The sequence below is a fragment of the Setaria viridis genome, chromosome 7 (genome assembly GCF_005286985.2).
Source record: "Setaria viridis chromosome 7, Setaria_viridis_v4.0, whole genome shotgun sequence".
Taxonomy (NCBI): Eukaryota; Viridiplantae; Streptophyta; class Magnoliopsida; order Poales; family Poaceae; genus Setaria; species Setaria viridis.
In genome coordinates this window covers 26,081,757-26,105,617 of record NC_048269.2, presented here as the reverse complement: position 1 = coordinate 26,105,617, position 23,861 = coordinate 26,081,757, and the positions used below count along the sequence as shown (strand labels likewise).

The 23,861-nt window shown below is 48.8% G+C and overlaps 2 protein-coding genes, 1 non-coding gene and 1 pseudogene across 3 annotated transcripts; 3 read left to right on the top strand and 1 right to left on the bottom strand.

Annotated features, from left to right (window-relative positions):
• Positions 1 to 3,951: 3,951 nt before the first annotated feature.
• On the top strand, positions 3,952 to 5,862 carry LOC117862812 (putative cis-zeatin O-glucosyltransferase; annotated as a pseudogene).
• Positions 5,863 to 9,518: 3,656 nt separating this feature from the next.
• On the bottom strand, positions 9,519 to 9,654 carry LOC117866017 (small nucleolar RNA Z247). The gene has a single exon (XR_004642717.1). It is a non-coding gene; the product is annotated as a small nucleolar RNA Z247 (small nucleolar RNA).
• A 3,726-nt stretch (positions 9,655 to 13,380) lies between these two features.
• On the top strand, positions 13,381 to 15,252 carry LOC117862811 (putative cis-zeatin O-glucosyltransferase). Its single transcript, XM_034746333.2, has one exon. It carries the CDS (start codon positions 13,554 to 13,556, stop codon positions 15,021 to 15,023), a length of 1,470 nt encoding a protein of 489 aa, XP_034602224.2. The 5' UTR covers positions 13,381 to 13,553; the 3' UTR covers positions 15,024 to 15,252.
• A 2,530-nt stretch (positions 15,253 to 17,782) lies between these two features.
• LOC140223493 (uncharacterized) lies at positions 17,783 to 20,079 on the top strand (the record flags this gene model as incomplete). The annotated part of the gene is made up of 1 exon (XM_072295333.1): positions 17,783 to 20,079. A coding segment is annotated over one exon (1,047 nt), but the record flags the coding sequence as incomplete, so codon positions are not given.
• Positions 20,080 to 23,861: the final 3,782 nt, after the last annotated feature.

Below are 23,861 nucleotides of genomic sequence, written 5' to 3'. Positions count from 1 at the left end.
AATAAAATATGTCAACAGAGTTGACACACTTAAAAATTATTATATATATCAGATACATTGAAGAAGGTGGATAAGTTCATAGGTATGTAAACACGATCTTCGACAATTCACCAAAGCCCGAAAGTTCCATTTTTTTAAGAGGATAACAAATATGTATCAATTGTTGAATCGGATACAATGTTGAATCGGATACAACAATAGGCCAAAATGCCAAAGGGGCAATAAGAACTGCTATTAAAAAATGATAGACTTTGTTTTTTTTATCTTTAGGCTATTCACTTTTCACGTGCTCAGAATGTTATGCAGAATTAGGGACTTTTCCTTCTATTGGCCAATCTTATGATGAGAACTATCTCCATTTATATTTTATTTCCCCTTATTCTAATTGGGTGGGGTATAAAGGAATTTGCGCTCTTCATATACCCATATGGCTGGGTATTAATTTTCAGTGATATACTTCTTATTTGTTTTGGTGAGAGATTGAAACAATTTTTACCAGGCATCTTTTGAAAAAAATTTCGAGTTCAAAACTTTTTAATTTTTCTTAAAAAGTTTTGGACAGATTTGTTGAAATTATATTCAATAGGTACCCTTGGAAATGGGGTCCTCGACTATTCTACAAGGATTTTAGTGGATTTGGAACAAACTATGTTGGAGTAAATTTTATTCTAAAAAGTTGGCAGTCGAATTTATACTGCAAAGTAGAAAAATTATACGACTGCCTGCCCAACAAAAAAGAAAAATCATATCCTACATACCTAACTCCTCCTGGTTTAGGGTTTTCCATTTCCGAACACTAGAAAAAAGGAGGATTTAGAATTTCTAATCCTAGGGTGAAAAGGAAAGGAACATATACCCAATATGATTCTTAGGAGGAACTTTTGGTAATGGTCTTGGTCCTCTATGCTCTTTTTTATGTGCTCTTAGTTCGATTCATCTTCTTTGATTCTTTTAAACAAGAATTTAATAAACTAGAATTGAGTACAAAAGAAGAGAGAAAATTAGTAAATGGGGAGGATCCACTAACCAGAGACTTTCCGGATCCTCTTTCTGAAGAGTTTGAGGAGTCCTCATCAGAGTCCTCTGATGTAAATTTTCATCAGGTAAATCTATCAATTCCTATCCGCTTTTCTTTTTATTACTCTTTGTTTGTTGCTTCTCTCAAGTGATAGACGAAGTCTAGGATGAATTTTTTAAAGTCATCTCACTCCTTCCCTATGGCTCATATTTCATGATAAGTGGAGGAAGAAAAGATCTTTCCCAATTTATTTGTTCAATTCTGAACAAAAAAGAAAAGGAAGAAAGGGATTTATGGGGACTGCCCCTTATATCTCTTAGTGTATATTGTAGGAATAATCAAACTATTCCTTATAGCAGTCTGACACATTTATGTCCTCACAAATAATGATCCTTGTAGTCATAACCGTATAATAGATCCTAATCGAAATGCATACATTTGGTTCATACACAATTGGCATGATAAGAAGAGATGTATTTTACAGATTAGAGAGGGGCTATCTAAATCCTAAAGTAAAGGCTCGCAATTGAAGTACTAACCACCCCCTGTCATGAACTTTCTCCGTTTGATTTGATAAGGTTGAATTAGCCTCCTTCTCGAATGGCTACCCTTGACAAAGGGTAGCATTGGTATCATAATCTATATGAAGCGGGTATAGTTTAGTGGTAAAAGTGTGATTCATTCTATTAATAACTGAATTTGAAATGATATACTTAAGGCATCCTTAAGTTTTTTTTATATTCATATTCCGATGAAAACTTTAGTTCTTATAAAGGGTTTAATCATTTTCCTCTCAATAGCATATTGAGGAATAATATACATTCTCGAGATTAGTATCCAAAGACTAATTAAATTTGCAATCAAAATACAAATTCGATTATGAGTACAGAGTCACGAAGCAAAATTTTGCATTTAAGTATTCCGATTGAATAAATACTTTAGTGTATGTAGGTAGCATAAGATGTACGAAGTGTACGTAGTAAGATGTACCATAAGAACAATGTATGATAATTAGGAAGTCTTGATATTTCTTCGCGAAGTCCCTTCTTCAATCTTAGATTGAAAAAAGACTGCTCCTTAGGAACCTTTGGATACGAAGATTTCTAACATCTTAGTCTCGTAGTTTTAAATTCCCGAATTGAATCAATTTAAATTAATAAAAGAATAAGGAAACACTACCTCATCCCTATTGGTCGCCGTTTGGGCCACTGTCGACAAAACAAACCCTAGTTTGAGGATAGAACTATGGTATGGATTCTAAAAATCAAGTATCGTCAGACCTAGTTACTCTCGTGCCTCAACTTATAGAGGTAGGAATTTGTAGGATTTGATCAGTACTATAATTCTAAGTATTTTATTGATTAATCTTAAGTATTTTATTGATTAGGCGGCACCTAGATTTGAACTGGGGTAAAGGATTTGCAGTTCCCATCGGATGGGATAGTCCAATAGAAAACGTCACATCATCATTGGTCCAGTTGCATGCCACTAGATAGTTGTCGTGAAGTCGGATGAGAGTGATAAAAGGTATCGGTATCATTTGCTCAACCTTACCCTTTTTTTTCTTATTTAGAAACAAGAAGGCGTTAAACAAGAACACACCATCGTGAACAGCGGCAGCAATTAGGTGAGAGTTAAAATTGTTGGTAGTCTAATTGCATAGGTGGTGCCGACCATCACTAGTTTACATCGATCCAAAGAAAATTACTATTAGCAGTAGTAGATATTGATCTTGAAATTGCTTTTAAAGGGGTGCAAATGATCAGGAATGATTGAAAAGATTATCCGTATCATTTGCTCAACCCTATTTTTTATTTTAACTATAAGAAACATAAAGGCAGCCGAACTAAACATAGCTTAGCTGGTAAAATTTCTTATGGTAAAATTTGACCACCACGGTTCGAGTCCTCAGCTCGGCACTGGTACTTGAATGTACGTGTACGCGAGCGCCTTCGTCTGTACTGTGTGATTCGCAAAAAAAAAAGTTAGAAAAATTAGAAACTTTTAGAAAGTTCAAAAAAGAAAGATAGTTAGAACCATGATATATATATATATATATATATATATATATATATATATAATGAAACAAGATCACATAAAACTTAGGGCCTGTTTGGCTCACTAGTGTTAAAGTTTAACACCCGTCACATCGGATATTTGAATACTAATTAGAAGTATTAAACATAAGTTAATTACAAAACTAATTGCACAGATGGAGTGTAATTCGTGAGACGAATCTATTAAGCTTAATTAGTCCATGATTTGACAATGTGGTGCTACAGTAACCATTTGCTAATCATGGATTAATTAGGCTTAATAGATTCGTCTCGCGAATTAGCACAGGGTTCTGCAATTAGTTTTATAATTAGCTCATATTTAGTTCTCCTAATTAGCATCCGAACATTCGATGTGACACTGTTAAAGTTTAACACCTCGTATCCAAACACCCCCTTAGTTCTGTCCCATAAATTCGAGGGTCTAGCATAGCTTGATCATTTAAAGAAAAAAGAAAAAACAGAACAGGCAGGAGTTCTACCGTTCACATCTATTAAGTACTCATTAACAAAAGGGATCAGGTGCTAGTTTGATCATTTGTTACATATGACAAATTCATATTATGATGGTCCAGCCTTGTATTCTCAGTAATATTTATCTACCAGTCAGAAATTTCTAACACCATTTTCACGCTTATTGTACCGTCCAAGCAGCTTCGCGGAAACCAATGAAGGCCTGAGTGCCTGACGAAAATGCAATGCCGAAGAAGAACTGAGCGTGCACGTTCTGATTGGGACTGCGAACTGGCGTTCCACCGAGCGAAAGAACTTCCACGCACCGCCGCAATCAGTCAAGTCATTTTACCGAGGAGGACGGGAGGCGCTGAACGGAGACCACTTGTCCGGCACGAGAAGAAAACGAACGGACTCTTCCACGACGCAGATACGTGAGGTTGTCTGTTAGTCCAGGGCGTGCTGCCTAGCTCGTTTCAGAACAATTCAGATACGACACGGTGCTAGCTTATTGCTTAACCATTCATTCGAGGAGAAGGCAATCCAGACCCGGCCCTCCCCGTCTCCGTCTAGCTGGAGAAACTCCGATGTCCATGGAATCCGTCGCCGTCGTGGCGGTGCCGTTCCCGGCTCAGGGCCACCTGAACCAGCTCCTGCACCTGTCGCTGCAGCTCGCGGCGCTGGGCCTGCCCGTGCACTACGCGGCGCCGGCGGAGCACGTCCGGCAGGCCCGCGCCCGCGTGCACGGCTGGGGCGACGACGCCCTCCGCCGCGTCCGGTTCCACGACCTCGCCATCTCCGGGTACGTCTCGCCACCGCCCGACCCCGCCGCTGTATCGCCGTTCCCGTCCCACCTCATGCCCCTGTGGGAGGCCTTCACCGCCAGCGCGGCCGCCCCGGTCGCGGCGCTCCTCCGCGAGGCCTCACGCGTCCCACCGCCGCGTCGTGGTCCTGTACGACCCACTGAACGGCTTCGTCGCCGAGGAGGCCGCGCGGCTGCCCAACGGCGAGGCGTACGCCCTGCACTGCACCGCCGTGTCGTCCATCGTCGGGCGGATGGAAGATGGGAACGCGCTCGTGCGGGAGCGCGGGCTCGGGTTCCTCCCCCTCGACGAATACGTGACGGAGGAGTTCTTGGAGTACGCCATCAAACGGGCGAGGGCGGAGGAAGGGATCGCTTCACCAGCCGGCTTGCTCGCCAACTCGTGCCGCGCGCTCGAGGGCGAGTTCATCGATTTTCTCGCCGAGCAAATGGCGACCGGCGGCAAGAAGTTGTTCGCCATCGGCCCGTTGAACCCCCTGCTCGGCGCGAGCGCGCCCGAGCACAGCAGCAAAAGGCACCACGAATGCCTCGACTGGCTCGACGAACAGCCACCAGCATCCGTGCTCTACGTGTCGTTCGGCTCGATGTCCTCGCTGCCAAGGGAGCAAATCGTGGAGCTCGCCGCGGCGTTGCGCGGCAGCCACCAGCGGTTCATCTGGGTGCTGCGCGATGCCGACCGCGGCAACATATTCGCGGACAACGGCGAGACCCAGCACGCGAGGCTGCTTGCCGAGTTCACCAAGCAGACCGATGGGAGGGGCCTGGTGGTCACCGGCTGGGCGCCGCAGCTGGAGATCCTGGCGCACCCTGCCACGGCGGCCTTCATGAGTCACTGTGGTTGGAACTCAACCATGGAGAGCATGAGCTACGGGAAGCCCATCCTGGCGTGGCCCATGCACTCCGACCAGCCATGGGACGCGGAGCTTGTGTGCGAGTACCTCGGCGCCGGATTTCTGGTGAGGCCGTGCGAGAAGCAAACCAAGGTGACACCGGCGGCAACCATACAGCAGGTGATCGAGAGGATGATGGTCTCTGACGAAGGGCGCGCGGCGCGGCAGCGCGCAGCGGAGGTCGGCGAGGCCGTCCGCGCGTCCGCGGCTGCCGGGGGATCATCCCGGAAGGATTTCGAGGACTTCATTGCTCACATCACAAGGTGATGCCAGAATGCGCCCCGGTTGGGAAACGTCTTGTTTGTTTCAATTTGAATTCCCGCTGTGTTTGATTCTCCAAATCGAAAGGAGAGTGAATTGGATTTTCCTAGTTTGTAAACTAAGTTGATAGTATATTCCTGTCGATGCTTCCACGGTCCACGGATCCAAAGTGATGGCAATGGGTGGTGCAGGGAGACCGTTGATCGGTCGAGCGTGAAATATGCTGGACCGGCTTAACCCAAAGAGACGCAAAGAGGGTGCCGGTGGTTTCATTATTGGAAAACAATGTCAAGGTAGAATAAGCTCCATGAGTTATGACTCTAAGTCCTAGTTGCATACAATGAGAGACCTAATCTTATTACATGTGTACTTCTACATCCCCTCAATCTGAACATAACTTAGCCACTTGTAACATTCAGATTGCGACGAAACTCAACAAGCTGATGAATAGCCTGAGGTTTTGTAAAACTATCAGCAACCTGATCTTTAGACGAAATAATGTGCACATCCAACTGTTTGTGAGCAACTCTCTCTCTGACAAAGTGATAATCAACCTCAATATGCTTAGTGGCATTGGCCAGAGCCTTGTACTAGCCTCTGTGTTGGACCTTGAGACCGTCGCCTACTTCTTCGCTTACCAAGAAATAAGATTAGCACCAAGAAACACCGCAAAACCTCCGATAGATTTGCGATCATCAGAACAGCTGGCCTAATCAGCATCAGAGAAAGCACTAATGACATTCGAAGAGAACTTAACAAATTTCAATCCATAATTAACAGTCCACTAATATAGCGAAGAATCCGCTTAACTGCAGTATAATGAACCGAAGTTGGGCAGTGAAGATATTGACAAACTTTGTTCACAACAAATGCTATATCTGACCTTGTTAATGTCAAATATTGGAGACCACCCATCCTATACCTTGTTGAAGTATCAGCATCCAAGAGCTCGCCGACATCAAATGAGAGCTTATCTGAAAGTGCCATGGGAGTGGGAAAAGCCTTACAGCCGAGCAGACCAGCCTTATGAACCAACTCTTTGGCATACTTCGATTGAGTTAACAGTAATCCTTCATAATCAGGCAACACCTCAATCCCCAAGAAAATAATGCAAAGGGCCTAAGTCTTTGAGAGCAAAATCATCACGAAGCTTATGTAACAACCTTTGAACAGCCGAATCATAAGAGCTGACAACGATAATATCATCAACATAGACCAAGAAATATACAGTAACATCACCTTGGTGAAAAAAGAACAACGAAGTGTCTGCCTTGGATCCTTGAAAACCAAGCTGCAATAGTTTAGTACTAAGGTGAGAATACCACGCCCGTGATGCTTGTTTCAGCCCGTACAATGATCTAAAAAGCTTGCACACATAATCTGAAAATTCTTGACTTGCATACCCAGAGGGTTGCTTCATGTAAACATCCTCCTCCAAAACACCAAGCAAAAACGCGTTTTGAACATCTAGCTACCGTATACTCCATTGATTGGTGATAGACAAAGATAATATAAACCTGATAGTAGCTGCTTTCACCACAGGACTAAATGTATCCTCATAATCCAAACCATACCTTTGTTTGAACCCTTTGGCAACAAGCCTAGCTTTGTAACGATCAACCATGCCATCAGCTTTGTGTTTAACCTTAAACACCCACTTGCAATCAATAACATTCTGTCCAGGCTGAGGAACAAGATGCCAAGTACGATTCTTCATAAGAGCATCAAATTCTAGATTCATAGCAGCCTTCCAATTTGTAGAATTAAGAGCGTCACGAAAAGACCTTGGTTCTGTAGCTTCAATGATCAAGCCATAACGAATCGTGCCATCAGTATACTGTTTAGGCTGTCGTATGTTGTCTTGGAGACGCGTCCTCGGTCTTCCAGGGGAGGACACAATCGGTCCATGAATAGGACGAGGAGGTCCAGGTGGAGGAGGCGAAAGCCTTCTTGCATGAACAGACACCTCAACAGAATTTGGTGGCACAGAAGATCATGGAACTCCCTCGAGCGATCCCAAGGACACCGATGGGGTGGCGGAAGCTGTCGGGACAGCTGGCGAAAATGGAGTGGGCGGGGGCAAGCTAGCGGAAGCCGAGGACAGCAGCCGGGGGACTCTTGGCGATGAGGGATTGGCCGACGCAAAATCTGTCGTAGTCGTTCTTGGAGCTGGCAGGAGAAAATCTACCTCGGTTGCGGAGTGCTGCACCGGCAGCGTATCAGCTCTGGAGTTCGTGCTAGGGTTGTCGCGTAGCGTAAAATCGGAAGGGGAATCCTGGGACGTTGCCAAAAATAGAAAGACCACCGGTCTGGTAATAGATATTGGTCACCTGGATTTGAATCAGGGCACAGTTCAAATAGTTCGGGTGAGGCATTAGACAAATCAGTAAAACTATTGTTCATATCCCCAGCATGATTATTTAGATGAGAGGGTAGGATAAGAATTTCATCACGGAGACAAGCACCGACGTTAGGATTTAGTTGGGAAAAAAGAAACACCCCCTCATCAAAAACAACATCACGAGAAATATAAACACGACCAGTGGAGAGAACTGTACCCAATAAAGGCACATTGTTTAAAATGAAACTGAAGTTTATGTTTATTATAGAGACGAAGGTTAGACCAACACGCACGACCAAACACGAAGAAAAGAATAATTCAGTTTCTCATGAAACAAATGTGTGAGAGGTGTGGAAAAATTGAGAATACGAGTGGGAGTTCGATTGATAAGATAGGTAGCAGTTAAGAAAGCTTCATCCCAAAGTTTTAATGGCATAGAGGCTTGCGCTAGGAGTGCAAGATCGACCTCAATAATATTATGATGTTTACGTTTAGTGGAGCCATTCTGTTGGTGGGCATGAGGGCAAGAGACATAGTGAGTAATACCAACACGCTGAAAAAAAGAATTCAAATTTTGATACTCACCACCCCCAATCAGATTGCACAGCAAGAATTTTTCGATCAAAAAGACGTTCAACTAATTGTTGAAACTTAAGAAACACATCAGATTTATGTTTAAGAAGAAAAATCCATGTAAATTTAAGCTTACATAATATTGATACCGACCAACTGATGAAGGTGCAGGACCCATACATCAGAGAAAATAAGTTGCAAGGGAAAAGTGGAGACACTTTCAGACCTATGGTAAGGTAATTGATGATTTTTTGCTTGTTGACAAGCATCACAAACTGACTCATGAGACTCACTCAAAAAAGACAAATTATTATCTCTATGGACACGATTAACAATGATCGATGAAGGATGCCCCAAATGGTGATGCCATCCGAAAATTGAAGGTTTGGTGATGTGATGAACTTGAGGGAAAGTCGGCATAGGATAAAGTCAATCTTGACATCTACCTTGTAGGAGAAGATTCTTGGTGCCCGAGTCCTTGACAAAAAATAGGATGGATGAAACTCAAGAAACACATCATTAGCGGAAGTACATTGGTGAACCGAAAGCAGATTTTTATTTGCAGAAGGGACATGCAAAACATTGCATATAGATAAATCACGTTTGGGGGTATGAAAAATAGTATTGCCAATATGACTTATGTGCATACCTTTACCATTAGCAGCTTAAATTTGATCATGACCAGTATATCGATCATGTGTAGAAAGCTTCTCTAACTCATTGGTGATATTATCCGTGGCACCCGAATCGAAGTACCAATTTGTGTCGACCCCATATGATGGGGCAACAGAGGAAGCAGATTTCTGAGAGCCCAGTGGCTTAGCACCACCATAACCAGCACTTGGAGGAACAAACTTCTTGTTAAAATGATACCAGCAATGATGAATAGAATAGCCATAGCGTTCACAGAGTTGACACCAGGGCCCTTCATCCTAATCATCAGATTCTTGATGATGGTCTTGACGATTGCCAAAGCCACGACCAGAAGAAGATGCACCATGACCAGGGCCTCGACCACGGCCACATCCACGACCCCGACTGCGAGAGGCAGTGTTGGTCGAGGAATAGAAGTGTCCACCATCTTAATTCTATTGGAGCAGGCGAGCCTCATAGGAGAGCAATTGACCATATAGATCACTCAAGCTTACATTATCCTTGATGGACATAGAAGATACAAACGGGTTACAGTCAGCATCTAACCCGTTCAAAATATAATCGATGACATCGTCATCTTCGAGCTTCTTGCCTGTAGCAGCCATCTCATCCACAAGCCCTTTCATCTTAGTATAATAAGCCAACGCAGATTGATCTCCTTTCTTCTCCCTGTAAAGTTGAGACTTGATTTGAAGAACGCGCGAATTTGATTGAGAGGAGACCATATCCGTAATAGCTTTCCAAACTTCCGACGCATGCTCTAGAGAAGAGACTTGAACCAAAATCTCCTTAGTCATGGACGACAGAAGATAGGACAATACTTGTTGATCTTGTGCAATCCATTGCATTTAGGTGGGATTTTCCACCTGTTCTTCCGTGGTGTCAGCTTTCTTGATAGTAATCATGGGCGCAGGTTGCACCAAAAAGCCATCAAGAATCCCAACAAGCCACGCACCTCGCACGGCAGGCATCACCTAGGCTCGCCACACCAGGAAATTTGCCCGGGTGAGTTTCTCAGAAAACGGGATGTTGAAAGTCATTGAAGCCGAACTTGTCGAAGCCATGTAGATCGTCGACGAGAAAAAAAAAGAAAATGCTAATTTAGCTAGATGTATTTAGGAGGAGGTGGCTCTTATACCATGTGAAATATGCTGGTACGGCTTAACCAAAAGAGGGTGCCGTGGTTTCATTATATAGTCCTAGAAAACAATGTTCAGGTAGGACAAGGTACATGAATTATACGCATAGGACTCTAAGTTCTAGTTGCATACAATGAGAGACCTAGGGGGTGTTCAGTAGTGATTTTTATGCAGCGCTGCAGCTGCAGCTGTTCGAATTTTTTTTTTACTGCTGCTGCTTGTTGATTGGCTGTACAGCTGCAGCCAAACAGCTGCAACAAGCAGAAGCGAACAGCCCCTAGGGGGTGTTCGGTAGTGATTTTTATGCAGCGCTGTAGCTGCAGCTGTTCGAAAAAATGTACTGTTGCTGCTTGACAACTGCAACAAGCAGAAGCAAACAGCCAAATATGCTAGAACGCCTTAACTCAAAGAGGGTGCCGTGGTTTCATTATATAGTCCTGGAAAACAATGTTCAGGCAGGACAAGGTACATGAGTTATACGCATAGGACTCTAAAAGTTCTAGTTGCTTACAATACAACGAGAGACCTAATCCTATTACATGTGTACTGTAGCGTTGGCACAGTGCTGAAGAGTGACGACAGAAAACGCCAGTTGTCAGAATGACAGCAACCACAAATCCAATAGCCAGAGTCCATGGAAGGCAGCACATCAATTTTGTAATTTGGTGCCACGGCCGTCGGTCGGTCGTCACTAGCCATTATTACCTCCACAGAAAATTACTACTCCCTGCATCACAGAAAACTAAGGTCATGTTTAGTTCCTTCCAAACTTCCAACTTTGACATTATGCAAGAAGATTCCCTATTACATTAAACTTGCGGTACATGCATGGAGTAATAAATGTAGACGAAATCAAAAACTAATTGCACAGTTTTGTTGTACTTTACGAGACGAATCTTTTGAGCCTAATTAGTCAATATTTGGACAATAATTCACAAATACAAACGAAACGCTACAGTTGCGCATTTATGGTAAAATGCCAATTTTACTACTCCCGAATTAGGAACTAAACAAGGCCTAATAGTCCGTGAAGTGTAATGTCCGTGAAGTCGAAAATGACGCACAGGCCAATCAACCTCGCAGCTGAGACGTACGGTACGGAAGCCACTCGCAGTCGCAGTCGCAGTCGCAGTCGCAGCTGGCCGCATGTGGTTGCCGTGGCCTCCCGGCACGGCGCCACCCTGTCCAACAGACATATAGGCCTTGTTTACTTCACTCCTAACTCCCAACTTTGGCACTATGCAAAAAGAAGATTCCCCATCACATCAAACTTGCGGTACATGCATGGAGTACTAAATGTAGACGAAATTAAAAACTAATTGCACAGTTTTGTTGTACTTTGCGAGACGAATCTTTTGAGCCTAATTAGTCAATGTTTGGACAATAATTCACAAATACAAACGAAACGCTACAGTGTGCTACAGTGTTGTAACAGTAATTTGGCACCTCCAAACTTTGGCAACTAAACAAGGCCATAGATGCGTCAGACATGTGACATGTGAGTCTGCACTAACACGTGTGCCATGTTTGGTTGTGTCTTGGAATGGAATCCAGCGGCTACCGAGCTGGGTCCCCTGCAGTTGCTGCTCGCGTGGTCGCGCTGGGCCGCCGGGGGCCTCTGTGTGCGGCGCCCACGTCACGCTATCCGTCCGTTCTACAAGCGTACCCGCGCGGGGGTCTATATGTCGCAGGAGGCGACAATTTCTCCTCCTATCACCTCAAACGGTCCACTAGACCACTACGGTTCGTCTAACACCCCCGCGCTGCCGAACCCACTGCCACCTCCCACTACCCTTTCTCCTCGTCAACCTCCGCGCTACCTCTCTCCTCCGCTCGCCCCCACGCTAGTGTCCTTCACCGTCTTCGACAACTCACGCCGCTGAATCCGCCACCACCATCCTCCGCGGCCCCAACCTAGCTCTACCGGGAAGCTAGTTGTGACTCCTCCGCCGCCTCCACAGGCCACCAGTTGTCTTCCACGGCTTGCGGCTGCCAGCGTCCCGCCACCACCGCCTGCTACCTCGCCGCCGACCTCCTTTATATCCCGACCACACCGGAGATAGCTCCAAGCATCGGCAACCCAGAAACCGAAGTCTCGAAATCTCGAACCCTAACCTCTGACGGCGAAGCACGGCGGGAGCGCAGCAGCAGGAGAAGGAAGAAAGGGAGGGTGGAGGTGCTGACCTGTGGGTCCCGCATTGAGCAAGGCGAAGTGGAGAATTTGCAGCATATACGAATACGACGTATGGCCGTGGGGCGCCCGCGCACGCACAGCCGGACACGCTATCCCTCCGCTTCCGGTCGTCCAGAACCTGGCACAGGCTGGGCTTCCGAAAATCAGGGTTTAGTTTCGGCCCAGAACTATTGGAGGTGGCCTTTCTCGGGCCAGATAGGACGCCAAGAACCAGAGTAAAGCTCGGGCTGGGCTGGTTAGTTCCTCCTCCTCCTTTCAATTATTCGATTTTTTTAATATTAACCTTTTTTAATCTAAATTTTTGTAAAACCCTGATACAAAACCTGGCACAGGCTGGGCTTCCGAAAACCAGGGTTTCGTTTGGGCCCAGAACTATTTTTAGGCATGGCCGGCCTTTCTCGGGTCAGATCGGACTAAAAAAAACAGGGCGCCGGCTAGTTCATCCTTTTTCTTTCATTTCTTCAGGGTTATTGCTGGAACCTTTTTTACAGTGTCAGTGAGAAGAATGAACCAGACCAGCGATACTTATTACTACTGCTCATCATCCGTACACTGCCTTCTGCACCTTTTGCCGTATGAACGCGAGAATCCGTGAGCCCTGAGCCCCGGTTTCATGTATTAACCAAACATGGTGCCGGTGCGCTGCTATAAAGCATATCATGAAAGCCGCACGGCATATAAGTAGGCATGAAGCGATCGCTGCACGCCTGCGCTATCCATCCAGGCAGCTTCCTAGTTCAGATTCTAGAGCGCCACGCAAATGTCCAACGTTCTGGAAGATGAGATAGCATCACGCCTTCAATTGGTTAGCGATCAGAGATGACCGAGGTCATTTTCTGAATCTGATATAGTGAGATTCTTACGAACTCCCCGAAAGGCAATGACAAGTTGACAACCGACCTAGCACGGAAAGTTCCACGCACACGGCAGGTCCGCCGCTAAGCTAGGAGCGTGCTTGTGGGTGACTAGTCATCGCTCTTCAGCGAGTGATCCATATCTTCCAAGCCACAGATTTTACAGCCTGTTAAAAAGATCTACGATAGCGCATGCAGACACGTGACTATTTTGAGCTTGCCCCTTGGTCAATTTCGTGCTGCGCACGTGCATGCCACACCTGAGAATATAGGACCATGGCGTCCTTATATACTAGTACATGGAGCCGGAGGCCAACTACTTTACGCTACAACATCAAGCTCTGCCGCCCAAGCCTGAGACCTCCATGGAATCCGTTGCCGTCGTAGCGGTGCCGTTCCCGGCGCAGGGCCACCTCAACGGGATGCTGCACCTGTCGCTGCAGCTCGCGTCGCGGGGGCTCCCCGTGCACTTCGCGGCGCCGGGGGCGCACGTCCGCCAAGCGCGCGCGCGCGTGCACGGCTGGGGCGACGACGCCCTCCGCCGCGTCCACTTCCACGAGCTCGAGGTCCCCGTCCCCGCGTACGCCTCCCCGCCGCCGGACCCGGCCGCGCCCTCGCCGTTCCCGTCCCACCTCATCCCCATGTGCGACGCCTTCGTCGCGGGCGCGCGCGGCCCGGTCGCCAGCCTCCTCGCGAGCCTCTCCACGCGCTCCCGCCGCGTCGTCGTCCTGTACGACCGCCTCAGCTCCTTCGCCGCGCCCGAGGCGGCGCGGATATTCCCCAACGCCGAGGCGTACTGCCTGCAGTGCGTGTCCGCGTCCTACGACGCCGCGTGGACGGACGCCGGGCAGCGGCTCCTGCGCGCGCGCGGGCTCGACGACGCGCCGCCACCGGCCGCGTGCATGCCGAGGGAGTTCCTCGAGTTCATCGTTAGGACCAAGGGTGACGGCCAGAGCCCGGCCTTCGCCGGAGTAGTCATGAACACAAGCCGTGCCATCGAGGGCGACGAGTTCATCGACGCGGTGGCTGGTGACCCGGAGTACCGGGGGAAGAGGGTATTTGCGGTTGGGCCGATGAACCCGCTTCTCGACGCGGCCACATGCACAGCGGAAGGGCAACAGACGCGGCCCGAGTGCCTCAACTGGCTCGACAAGCAGCCAAAGGCGTCGGTGCTGTACGTGTCGTTCGGCACGACGTCGTCGTTGATGGCGGAGCAGGTCGCGGAGCTTGCCGCGGCGTTGCGTGACAGTAAGCAGCGGTTCGTGTGGGTTCTGCGTGACGCGGATCGCGGCGTGGTGCACGAGGAGGAAGCTATGGAGAGCCGGCACGCTAAGTTCCTGTCCGAGTTCACCGAGCAAACCCAAGGCATTGGGCTGGTGATCACCACATGGGCGCCGCAGCTCGAGATCCTAGCGCACGGCGCCACTGCGGCGTTCATGAGCCACTGTGGCTGGAACTCGGCCATGGAGAGCCTGAGCCACGGCAAGCCGATGCTCGCCTGGCCCATGCACTCCGACCAGCCGTTGGTGGCTGAGCTTGTGTGCAAGTACCTCAAGGCTGGAATCCTGGTGAGGGCATGGGAGCAGCACAACGCAGTCACACCTGCAGAGGTCATCCGCGAGGTGATTGAGATGGCGATGGTACATGATGAAGGCTTGGCGGTGCGAAAGAAGGCCAACACACTCCGCGAGTCCATCCGTGCCTCCATTGCCGAGGGCGGTTCATCACGGAAGGACCTCGATGACTTCATTGATTACATAACCAGATGAATCGTGTTTTCGTTTCTTCTTAACAGCTTGATTTGAGTTTTCATGGTGAATTGATGGTTCGAGGGACAGTGATGGATCAAAAGAACTAGGCATTATGAGTAGGGGGTCGGAATCGATTTATTGTGATATAGACCGTGGAGAAAATTCGAGATTTGTGTATGCCAAAAATTTTACTTCCGCCATTCAAATTATAAGTTGTTTTAACTTTGTCTGAAGTAAAACTTTTTTTTATTGATCAAATTTATAGGAAAAAAGTATCTATAACAACACACTAGTCTCACTAACCAGGCCATGAAATATCTATAAAAAGTAATTTGGCTTGCAAAAGATCCAGTGAAACAACTTTATTTTTATGCACGTTGAATGGTGACCATAAAAATATTTGAGAAAAATGTGACAAACTGTCGATGACACGAAACTACCATTCAAGATGGAAAATAAAATAAATTTCATACCAAAATTGTGAAGTCGACATGCTCACCGTATCATACGTGTATCATGATATAGGCTAGCCCTATCACATAAGCATCATCTGCAACACCATATGCATAAGTCCTTTTGTGCTCTCCTCTGAAACCACTTCTCCAGATGAATTCGAATTTGATCTTGCACATCTGGAGAGGCGTTGCTCGCACGGGAAACAGCTTGTCTCTTCCGGCGAAGAAGTTTTATTTTCTTCATGGCATCTTCCCGTGGCACAGTGAACAACGGACTGCATACAGACATCGCGTACTTGCGTGGATTCTGAACCAGGTAGAAATACCCGTCTCTCAGACTACGCTGCTTGTACCTTCTGAGAGCATCGTTAAGAGTGGCGAGTGCCCGTACGATGCACGGGCGGTTTTTCTTGTAAGCTGGCCAGCTGAGCATGCCCTTTTCCTTCAAGAGACGAAACTCATGACGGACCATGCAAGACCCGATGCGCAACGCCACCTCACGGTGCAAGATGTGCCTCTCACCGTTAGGCCTCCTCACAGTCACAGGTCAGCTAGCTCAGCATTTTATCTACATGGAGGAGAGTTGTTTCCACGCTTAGCTCGAACGGACTACGAGCTGCACGCCGGGCCCAATGACACGTCCTCTCCCCCTCCCGTCTCTTTTTTGTTTTCCATTCGTCTTCGCGGAAGAGGCCATCGCCGGCGGCAGAAGTTCGGCCGGAGGCGAGGAGGCAGCGGCTTCTGCGACCACCGCTGTGACGAGAGGCAGGATGGAATCGCGCCGGCTGCCGGAGACCTCAGCTCACCGGAGCGTCTAGCGGTGCAGATCCGGCTCGCGGGAGAAACCGGCCGTCGGCGCCGGCGCGAGAAGAAGCCACCGGAGGTGAGGACTGAGGAGGCAGCGGCTCCTGCGCTCGCCGCGCGGCCGGGTAGCCTTGCAAGCACCGGCAGCTTCCACTACAGGATGCAGCTGGGCTGCACCGCGCGTCGGTGCTTTGACGCCGGCGATGGCCACCGCCGCACGGAGCGGTCCCGCGGAGGAGGTCGAGCTCACGTCGCCATAGCCGCATCCATGGACGAGGATGTCAGCGGCGAGGGCGACGGCAGCGACCAGCGAGGCCTGCCTCTCGGTGGGCATGGTGGATGCGAGCGAGCTGGACGAGACGCCGCCGGGCGGGTGTGACAGTGTGTACTGCAGCGGCAGCGGCAGCGGCCGCGGACGCCGACGCCCAGGCGGAGCGCGACGAAGACAACCAGCAAGAAGAAAGACGGAAATCTGGAGTAAACAATGCGTACATATATGTGGATCCCAGGAACATTTCGATACGCGTGCCAAGAGCTGAACCGATGGGTGAGCTCTCTCTTCTAATAACGTGGAATAGACACGTAAGCCTTTGAGCTGGTCACTAGCTCTAACCGTTGGGCAAGGCCTTACGCCTTCGTTCAAATCATCAGTACCAAACTCGCTGTGGCGGTACACGGTAAATCCTTTACTAGCTCCATTGAACTACATTTTCCCCTTGACGACCTTTTGTGTTTCCCTGCAAGTGTCAATGAAATTTTTTTGAATAATAGCTGTCATCGTCAACATTGGTCGATAATAACTTATCATTTAGGTTTTGAAGCTTTTCAAAAAAAAAAATTCAGCTTTTCGGTTTTTAGGTTTTGGAGGCAATTTTTTTTGAGGAATTTTGGTGGCAATTTGGCACGTAGAAAAAGAACGCAGTTTGTGAGCTGACTGCTATAGGGTATGCAGGAAACTGTGCGTACCTTCTTCCACTTTGGTTGTTCTCCGTGTGCGCACGAGATGGATGCTTTCCTGCAGCTCTTCAAGACTTCATCAAACCACAAAGCCGCGAGTAGCTAGCGTCTCTATCGGCGTCTCGAGAGCTTATTAGATGCAGTCATGCAGAAACGATGTAGCTTGCGCAGGTCGATTGTAATATTGCATCTTGCTAGGAGTACTTACACATGTAAACTTATCGTCGTAGAGCTAGACTCCAAACAACCTTCCAAAAGAATAATACGTGTGGGCCCGTAGTACCATCGTATACAGATAGCTGCGCCCCCTTCGTCTTCGTACGGGTATTTGTGCGGCGGTTTTTTGTAGACGAAGGGCCCGCACAAATGCCCAGCCATCCCAACACGCACGCTTGAGCCCAACCCAAGAAGAGACGCGAGAGCAAGAAAGGCCCAGCCTAGGGAGCGGCAACCTTGCGGGCAATACAAGCCGCACAAGTCCGAAATCCGAACAACGGACAGGAGATGCCCAGGGGGTGGACGGTATTTCATCTACCGTCCACCCCGTGACCCGGGGCCACCTGTGGCAACCACGCCGCGCTGGCCTCCACCGTGGGGCGCGGGCGCTCACGGCTTCCGCGCAGCAGGAGATGGAGGTCCGAGGGCGTCTATGAGCTGCTGCCTGGTCCACCGCAGCTGGCTGGTCGTGGTCATTATTGCTGCACACCAACACCCCGGCGTGCGCGGCAGCGGCACACACGTCCTCGTGCCCTTGTCATCAGGGCCCGCCAGCCCGCCCGGCGGCCGCCCATCACCACGCTCGCCGGCCTCGCCGCGGGGATTTCCGTTCCCGGCGTCATCGCCGGGAGCGTGTGCGCGTACTCCTACCTCAGCAGCTTGAAGAGAGGGTGTCGGCGGCTGCGCGTCAGGACGCTCGGCGGCGTCACCACCCAGGACAACTGCGCCATCTGCCAGGACAGCATGGACGCCCTCGAGGTGGTGCTCACCCTCTCCTGCAACCACGTGTTCCACTGCGGCGAGACCGACAGTGCAAGGACGACACCGACGAGTGGCTTCGCAGTTCGCACTGACCCCTCGCCTCGTGCTCCGAAGGCGCCGCCGCCGGCGTCGCCAGCCCCGCACCCGCGCCCGCCGAGTTGCGTTGTTGAGTTCCGCTCGTACTGTGCCTTCTCCTCTCCTCGGCCATCTTTGACCGTTACGTCGGTCGTCGGGCATGGCGTAGGGGGCTGGAGGGTCTCCTCTCGCGGACATGGCGTTGTCGATTGTGCATGCTGCTGCGCACGCCGTGGAGCCGCACCGCCTGGACTGGATCGGAGCTCGCGGCATGGAAGTCTATCCGTGCATGAGTGCATCCATGGCCGGCCGCCGTCTCCTCGTTCGAGTGTGCGGATGGTTGAGTGCGGAGCCTGGCTGACGGGGGGGGTGGTTGCGGCCCGAGCACGGAGATGGGCGCGGGGGCCGGCCGGCGGACTCGGAGACGGCCATCGCTGGCGGCGGTCAACATTTGTTCAGAAAGCCACCTCAACCGAATCACGATCCAATTATTACACAAAACCCCCTAAATCAGATAGTCGCGATCCATTTATTTACACAAAACTCCCTAAATAGGATCGCCATCAATAATCGCGATCCAAATATTTACATAAATATCCCTACAGAATGGTCCTTCCACCATGATGCTGACGGGTTCCCCTTCCCGCGCGGCTCCGGCGATTGCCTCGCCGTCGCGTACGGCGTCGGTGGACCAGGAACAGCCAGAGTCTTCATCGGGGTTGGAGGACACACCACCGTCGCAGTCGTCGCTGGATGTGGAGGATCCACCACTGCTGCGGCTGTCGCAGTACTTGATCGAGCTTGGATGGAACGGTGTTGACGCCTCTCGTTGAGCGGTGTGGATTAAGTTCTTGGAGAAGTTCTTAAGGATTCTTTGGTTTTCTTGTTTTTGCATTCTGGGGACTGGTCGAGGGTTGTGCTCCTCTGATGGTCAGGATCAGTTCTAGAAGGATTATTTCATCATTTCTGTTTCTAAGTTCTTAGTAGAGATCGAGGATGGTGCATGTTGTCTAATGATCTGGATCGGTTCTTGAATTCCTTCGGTGTGTCTGTATTTTTAATTCTTGAAACTGATTGAGATGAGCTGGTTTCCTTTTTTTTTCAGAGCGATGTTTACCCCTGATGAACAAAACATCTGGTTCTTGTCGTCTTTGGATCAGTTCCAGTGTTATGACGAAAGATAATGGATTTTTGGTGAAGGTAATAGGTTCTTGTTAATTGATTTGGAAGTATTAGCCTGTACCATTTCAATGTAAAATTTATGCTGATGAATGTGCATCTTAGGATGAGAATCACAACATTTTGGTATGAATTGTTCTCAGCAATGCTTGCTAATTTCTCGCAATAGTGCTTTACACGAGTTGCTTCTTTGGTTGTTATTTTCTTGTGTGCCAAATCCCCGTAGATTTGGATGTTGAAAATCTGACTAGTTGTTCTGAAAATCTTATGACCTGATGCATGTGGTATGCCAAGTCTGTCTCTGAATATTATGTCTAACTCCCAGCTGCCATTAAGTTTTAATCTTAAAAAACTAATGAAAAACACAATTCCAGTTTCTTGTGTACAATCAGCACAATTTCCTACTCAAAATAATCTGTGTTACTTATCATCTCAAATTCATTCACTTGCAAGTTGCAAAGATCTTGTAACGTCCCGGGTATGTTATCTTGGTTTTGTTGTAAAGTAAATTAATAAAGTTGGGATTCCCGTCCAATTTCTTTCTCAAATTGTCAAAGCAATTCAGAGTTCATACCGAGTTCTATTTTTTTACAGGTTCTGTTAAAGAGGTTCTTAAAATTTTCTTTGGCTATCTTGTTTTTGCATTCTTGGAACTAGTCATGGATGGTGAATGTTGTCTGATGATATGGGTCAGCACTTGAGGGCTCAGTTCTGTCAAGCTTGAGTTACCGAACAGCTCTCTATTGTTTCCTGTTTGTTTCTTCACAAATTTTCCATTAGTTGATGATTTTTATTTCTATTGTTGACCTCAGCCACAATCAGTACGTTTCGGCGTGACTTCAATTGTCTGTGCTGATGCTAACTGTGATGTTGGTTGCTTGTGAACTGTGATTGGTAACTTGGGCGTTTGCAATCAATGTGATAGTGTTAGTTTTCAGAGTTGTTCGTGCACATTGCATTGCCGTTGTTTTTTTTTTTTTGGGGGGGAGGCTTTTGAAGATTTTGCAAGCTATATTTTTTCATTTCTCCGGTTCAGTTTTGGAGCAAGTCCATGTGATGCAGCGATGCAACTATTGCCGAGCTGCGCTTCGCATTCAGTATTTCAGATTTTCAGTATCCAGTGTTCAGAGCTGTTGAAACTGCCGGTTGTTAAAATTCACACCGCACTGCCGACCGGACCACACAAAGATTTTGATGACGATCACATTGTTCAATTATTTTGCACCAGCTCAGTTCTGGAGAAAGTACTTGCGTGTTGCAGATGTAGAAAAGCTACAGCAGGCTGAGGAGCTCCAGGCATCAAAGCGGCATGCGAACCCACCACAGTTTTGCCTGCCCGATCTACCGCAAGACCGTGCATAGGACTGCATGCGATGGCGGCGGCGAGGTAGCGCTCACGATTCCTAAGCCAAAACGGTGTGGGCCTTTGGCGACGGTGACGGCGGCGAGCGTTCACACGGTTCCTAGCCCAAACACCACCAGTTGCATGTCGCGACGGCTCGCTCCTGCGCGCCTGAATGACGGCGCCAAACCACGGCCAGCCGCGCGCGCCGCGATGGCCCCGACGACCGACGACGACCGGGGGCCTGGCAATGGTGAAAGGAGGCGGGCGCGGCAGGAGGGATTCAGCGAGGAGGGGGGAGATCCAAAGGAGGAGGAGCGGAGCTCCGGACGCGACGGGCTGACGGCGACGCAATCGCCGGAGCGGCGCGGGAAGGGGAACTCGCCAGCAGTCATGGTGGAGGGACCATTCTGAAATTTGTAGGGACCCCTGCGCCCGTCTCCGCGCTCGGGCTGCCTCTGCTCGATGCCCCCTCCTCCTTCAAACCATCCGCTGCACACTCGAATGAGGAAGCGGCGGCCATGGAGGCATGGATTTCCATGCCGCGAGCTCCGGTCCAGGCGGCGCTGCGTTGCAGGCCTGCAGCACGGACGACAACGCCATGACCCAGGAGGCCCTCCAGCCCCTCCTCTCGTGCTGCCGTGGAAGGCGCCGCCGCCGGCATCGCCATCGCCCACACCCGCGCCTGCGCCTGCGCCGTCGGCGGACCAGGAACAGCCGGATTTGGAGGATCTACCACGGCCGCGGTCGTCGTCGCCGATGTTGGAGGAGTCACTGCTGCGGCCATCGCAGTAGACATACTTGATCGAGCTTGGATGGAACGGTGTTGGCGCGTCTCGTCGGGCGGTCTGGAGGTTGGGCGTGGCCGGCGGAGCCTGGACTCGGTGGCCGAGCCCGACCTTACCCAGTTTGGGGATGAACGATGAACTGTGAAGCTTAATCAGAAATTCGAATGAAGTTCTAAAACCGAAAACACACGAGTCTGGGAAGATAAACAGTTTATGCAGCGGAAGAAACTGATGAAAGAGTTTGCTTGTCTGCTCGCTTCGATCACCGGTTGGCAGCGGTGTAGTGATAATTTCTGCAGGTAGTTTCTAACCTGTAGCAGTGCAAAGCGTGCAAGCTCTGTTCTGTTCAGCTAATGCCCAATCTGACCACGGCTGCAGTTTTGTAGCACACGCCTACGAATAGGAACTCGTTTGTGCACTTGCTAGTTTTGTTCAGAGCTCTGAACTACAGAACTAGTAAACTTGCTCGCTTGCCACCGGCCAAGTGCATGCAGCATGCAAGCCACGGACTCACGGAGTTCCCGTGCAGCGACCATCCACCCACTGGCATCTACATGAAACTTGGATGATAGAGTTACCCAAAAAATTCTTCCCCAAAATGCTATATAGCAGCTCAAAAAATATATTTACTATGCTAAAAAAATTTACCTAAAAATATATCAGCTCACAGCAGAACGCTAATAACTAGTCCTCAATATTTCGAAACAGGCCGCATCATCGTATTATGCCTGTCTGTTTCTTCCCCACCAAGCCTCCGCGTCGTTGATTTTTTCTCCGTCAAAATCAGCAGCCCCTTGCGTCTCCAGCGGCGCCGCGTCACCAGGAGATCACGTCGCTGACTTCGAGGCCCGGTACCCCGCCCGCACGCTCAGCTTGACTATGAATCACATGATATGATACGTGATAGTGTAGTAATTTTATTAGCAGTACAATCTGCAAACCCAAGCTACAATACGTGGAACAAGCAATTAGTTCGTGGAAATAGCCAGCAAGAAGCTCCCTGAGCGAGCTCGGTCGCTCACGACGACGCACGGCTGCCGTCGGAACCCCAGCCTCTCCTTCCCAATGTTGTACTCCACGTAGTAGTTCTGTTGCTGGAAGCTCCCGAGAATGATGGCCGGGCCGCTGTCCACGTCTCCGGCGCCTCCCAAGTCGGTGACCACGACGAGGCAGATGGCCTCGGGAGCTGCGGCCGGAGCGGCGGCGTCAGCGGCCAGGCACGGGAACGCGGACACGAGGCTGCAAGCCGGCGACGAATTTGGTGACGGCGCGGCGACCCGGCGCGCGGAGGGTACCAGCGATGAGCAGGCCGTCGGCGGAGCCGGAGCCGTAGACGACGGCGTAGGGTGGGCAGATGGTGCCTACGGTGCAGTTGTGGCGAGGTGTGTGAGAATCGGTCGTAAGAATCGAGATTGGGGAAGCAACGCGAACGCTAAAATTTACGCAGTGGCGAGGTGCATGAGAATCGGTCGTGAGAATCGAGATTGGGGAAGCAACGCGAACGCTAAAATTTACGCGGTGGCAGGCTGTTTTTTAGCGTCGCAAAAAAAAGGAAAATGTTTAGGGAAATGTTGGAGTTCTTTTTTTTCATTTTTCCCCTTAATAGATATTAAGGGTAATATTAGCAGTCTTTTGGAGTTGCTCTGACACCGTGTTTTTCTACGCGTGAAACCAAAACCTCTCTCATTTTTTGAGTTGGGTCTTTTCTTTGAAAAAGATTTTGACTTGGAGCTGACCTCTAAAGTCAAACCAGAACCGAGCGAGCGTCGGGTGCCTACCAGAGCAAGTGGGCATGTAGCCGGGCACAAGTCCGATTCCTTGAAATCGCACTCACCTATTTGGATGTAGATATTCAGACTGAAGAATTGAATTGGCCCAGAATACCAAAGCTGAGGGGAATTAGAAATGATCTTAAATACCAGTGCTATTGTTTGGATGTGCAAGTAGTTGATCGCTGGAATCAACCAATTCTAATTCCTGTTTGGATGTATAATAAACGTTGAATTGTAGTCAGTCTGGGTTGTCACATTGTAAATGCATTATAATATGTATTTCACAACTTGCATATTTATTGGATGATTATATTATCACTTTACAAAAAAACATGAAAATATTCAGAAAAAATAGTAGAAACTGAAATAATATCATTAAAAACATGGAAAATAATCGATGACAACAGCACATAAATGTTGATCACAAGCATCTATTATAGAGTCAATACTTGATGATCAATAATCCAACTCTCTTGCAAGTGCCACGACATTTTACAATACATAAT

Excerpts from the sequence above, each read along its gene's own strand:
- LOC117862811 (XM_034746333.2), top strand. The coding sequence starts at position 13,554 with ATGGAGCCGGAGGCCAACTACTTTACGCTACAACATCAAGCTCTGCCG.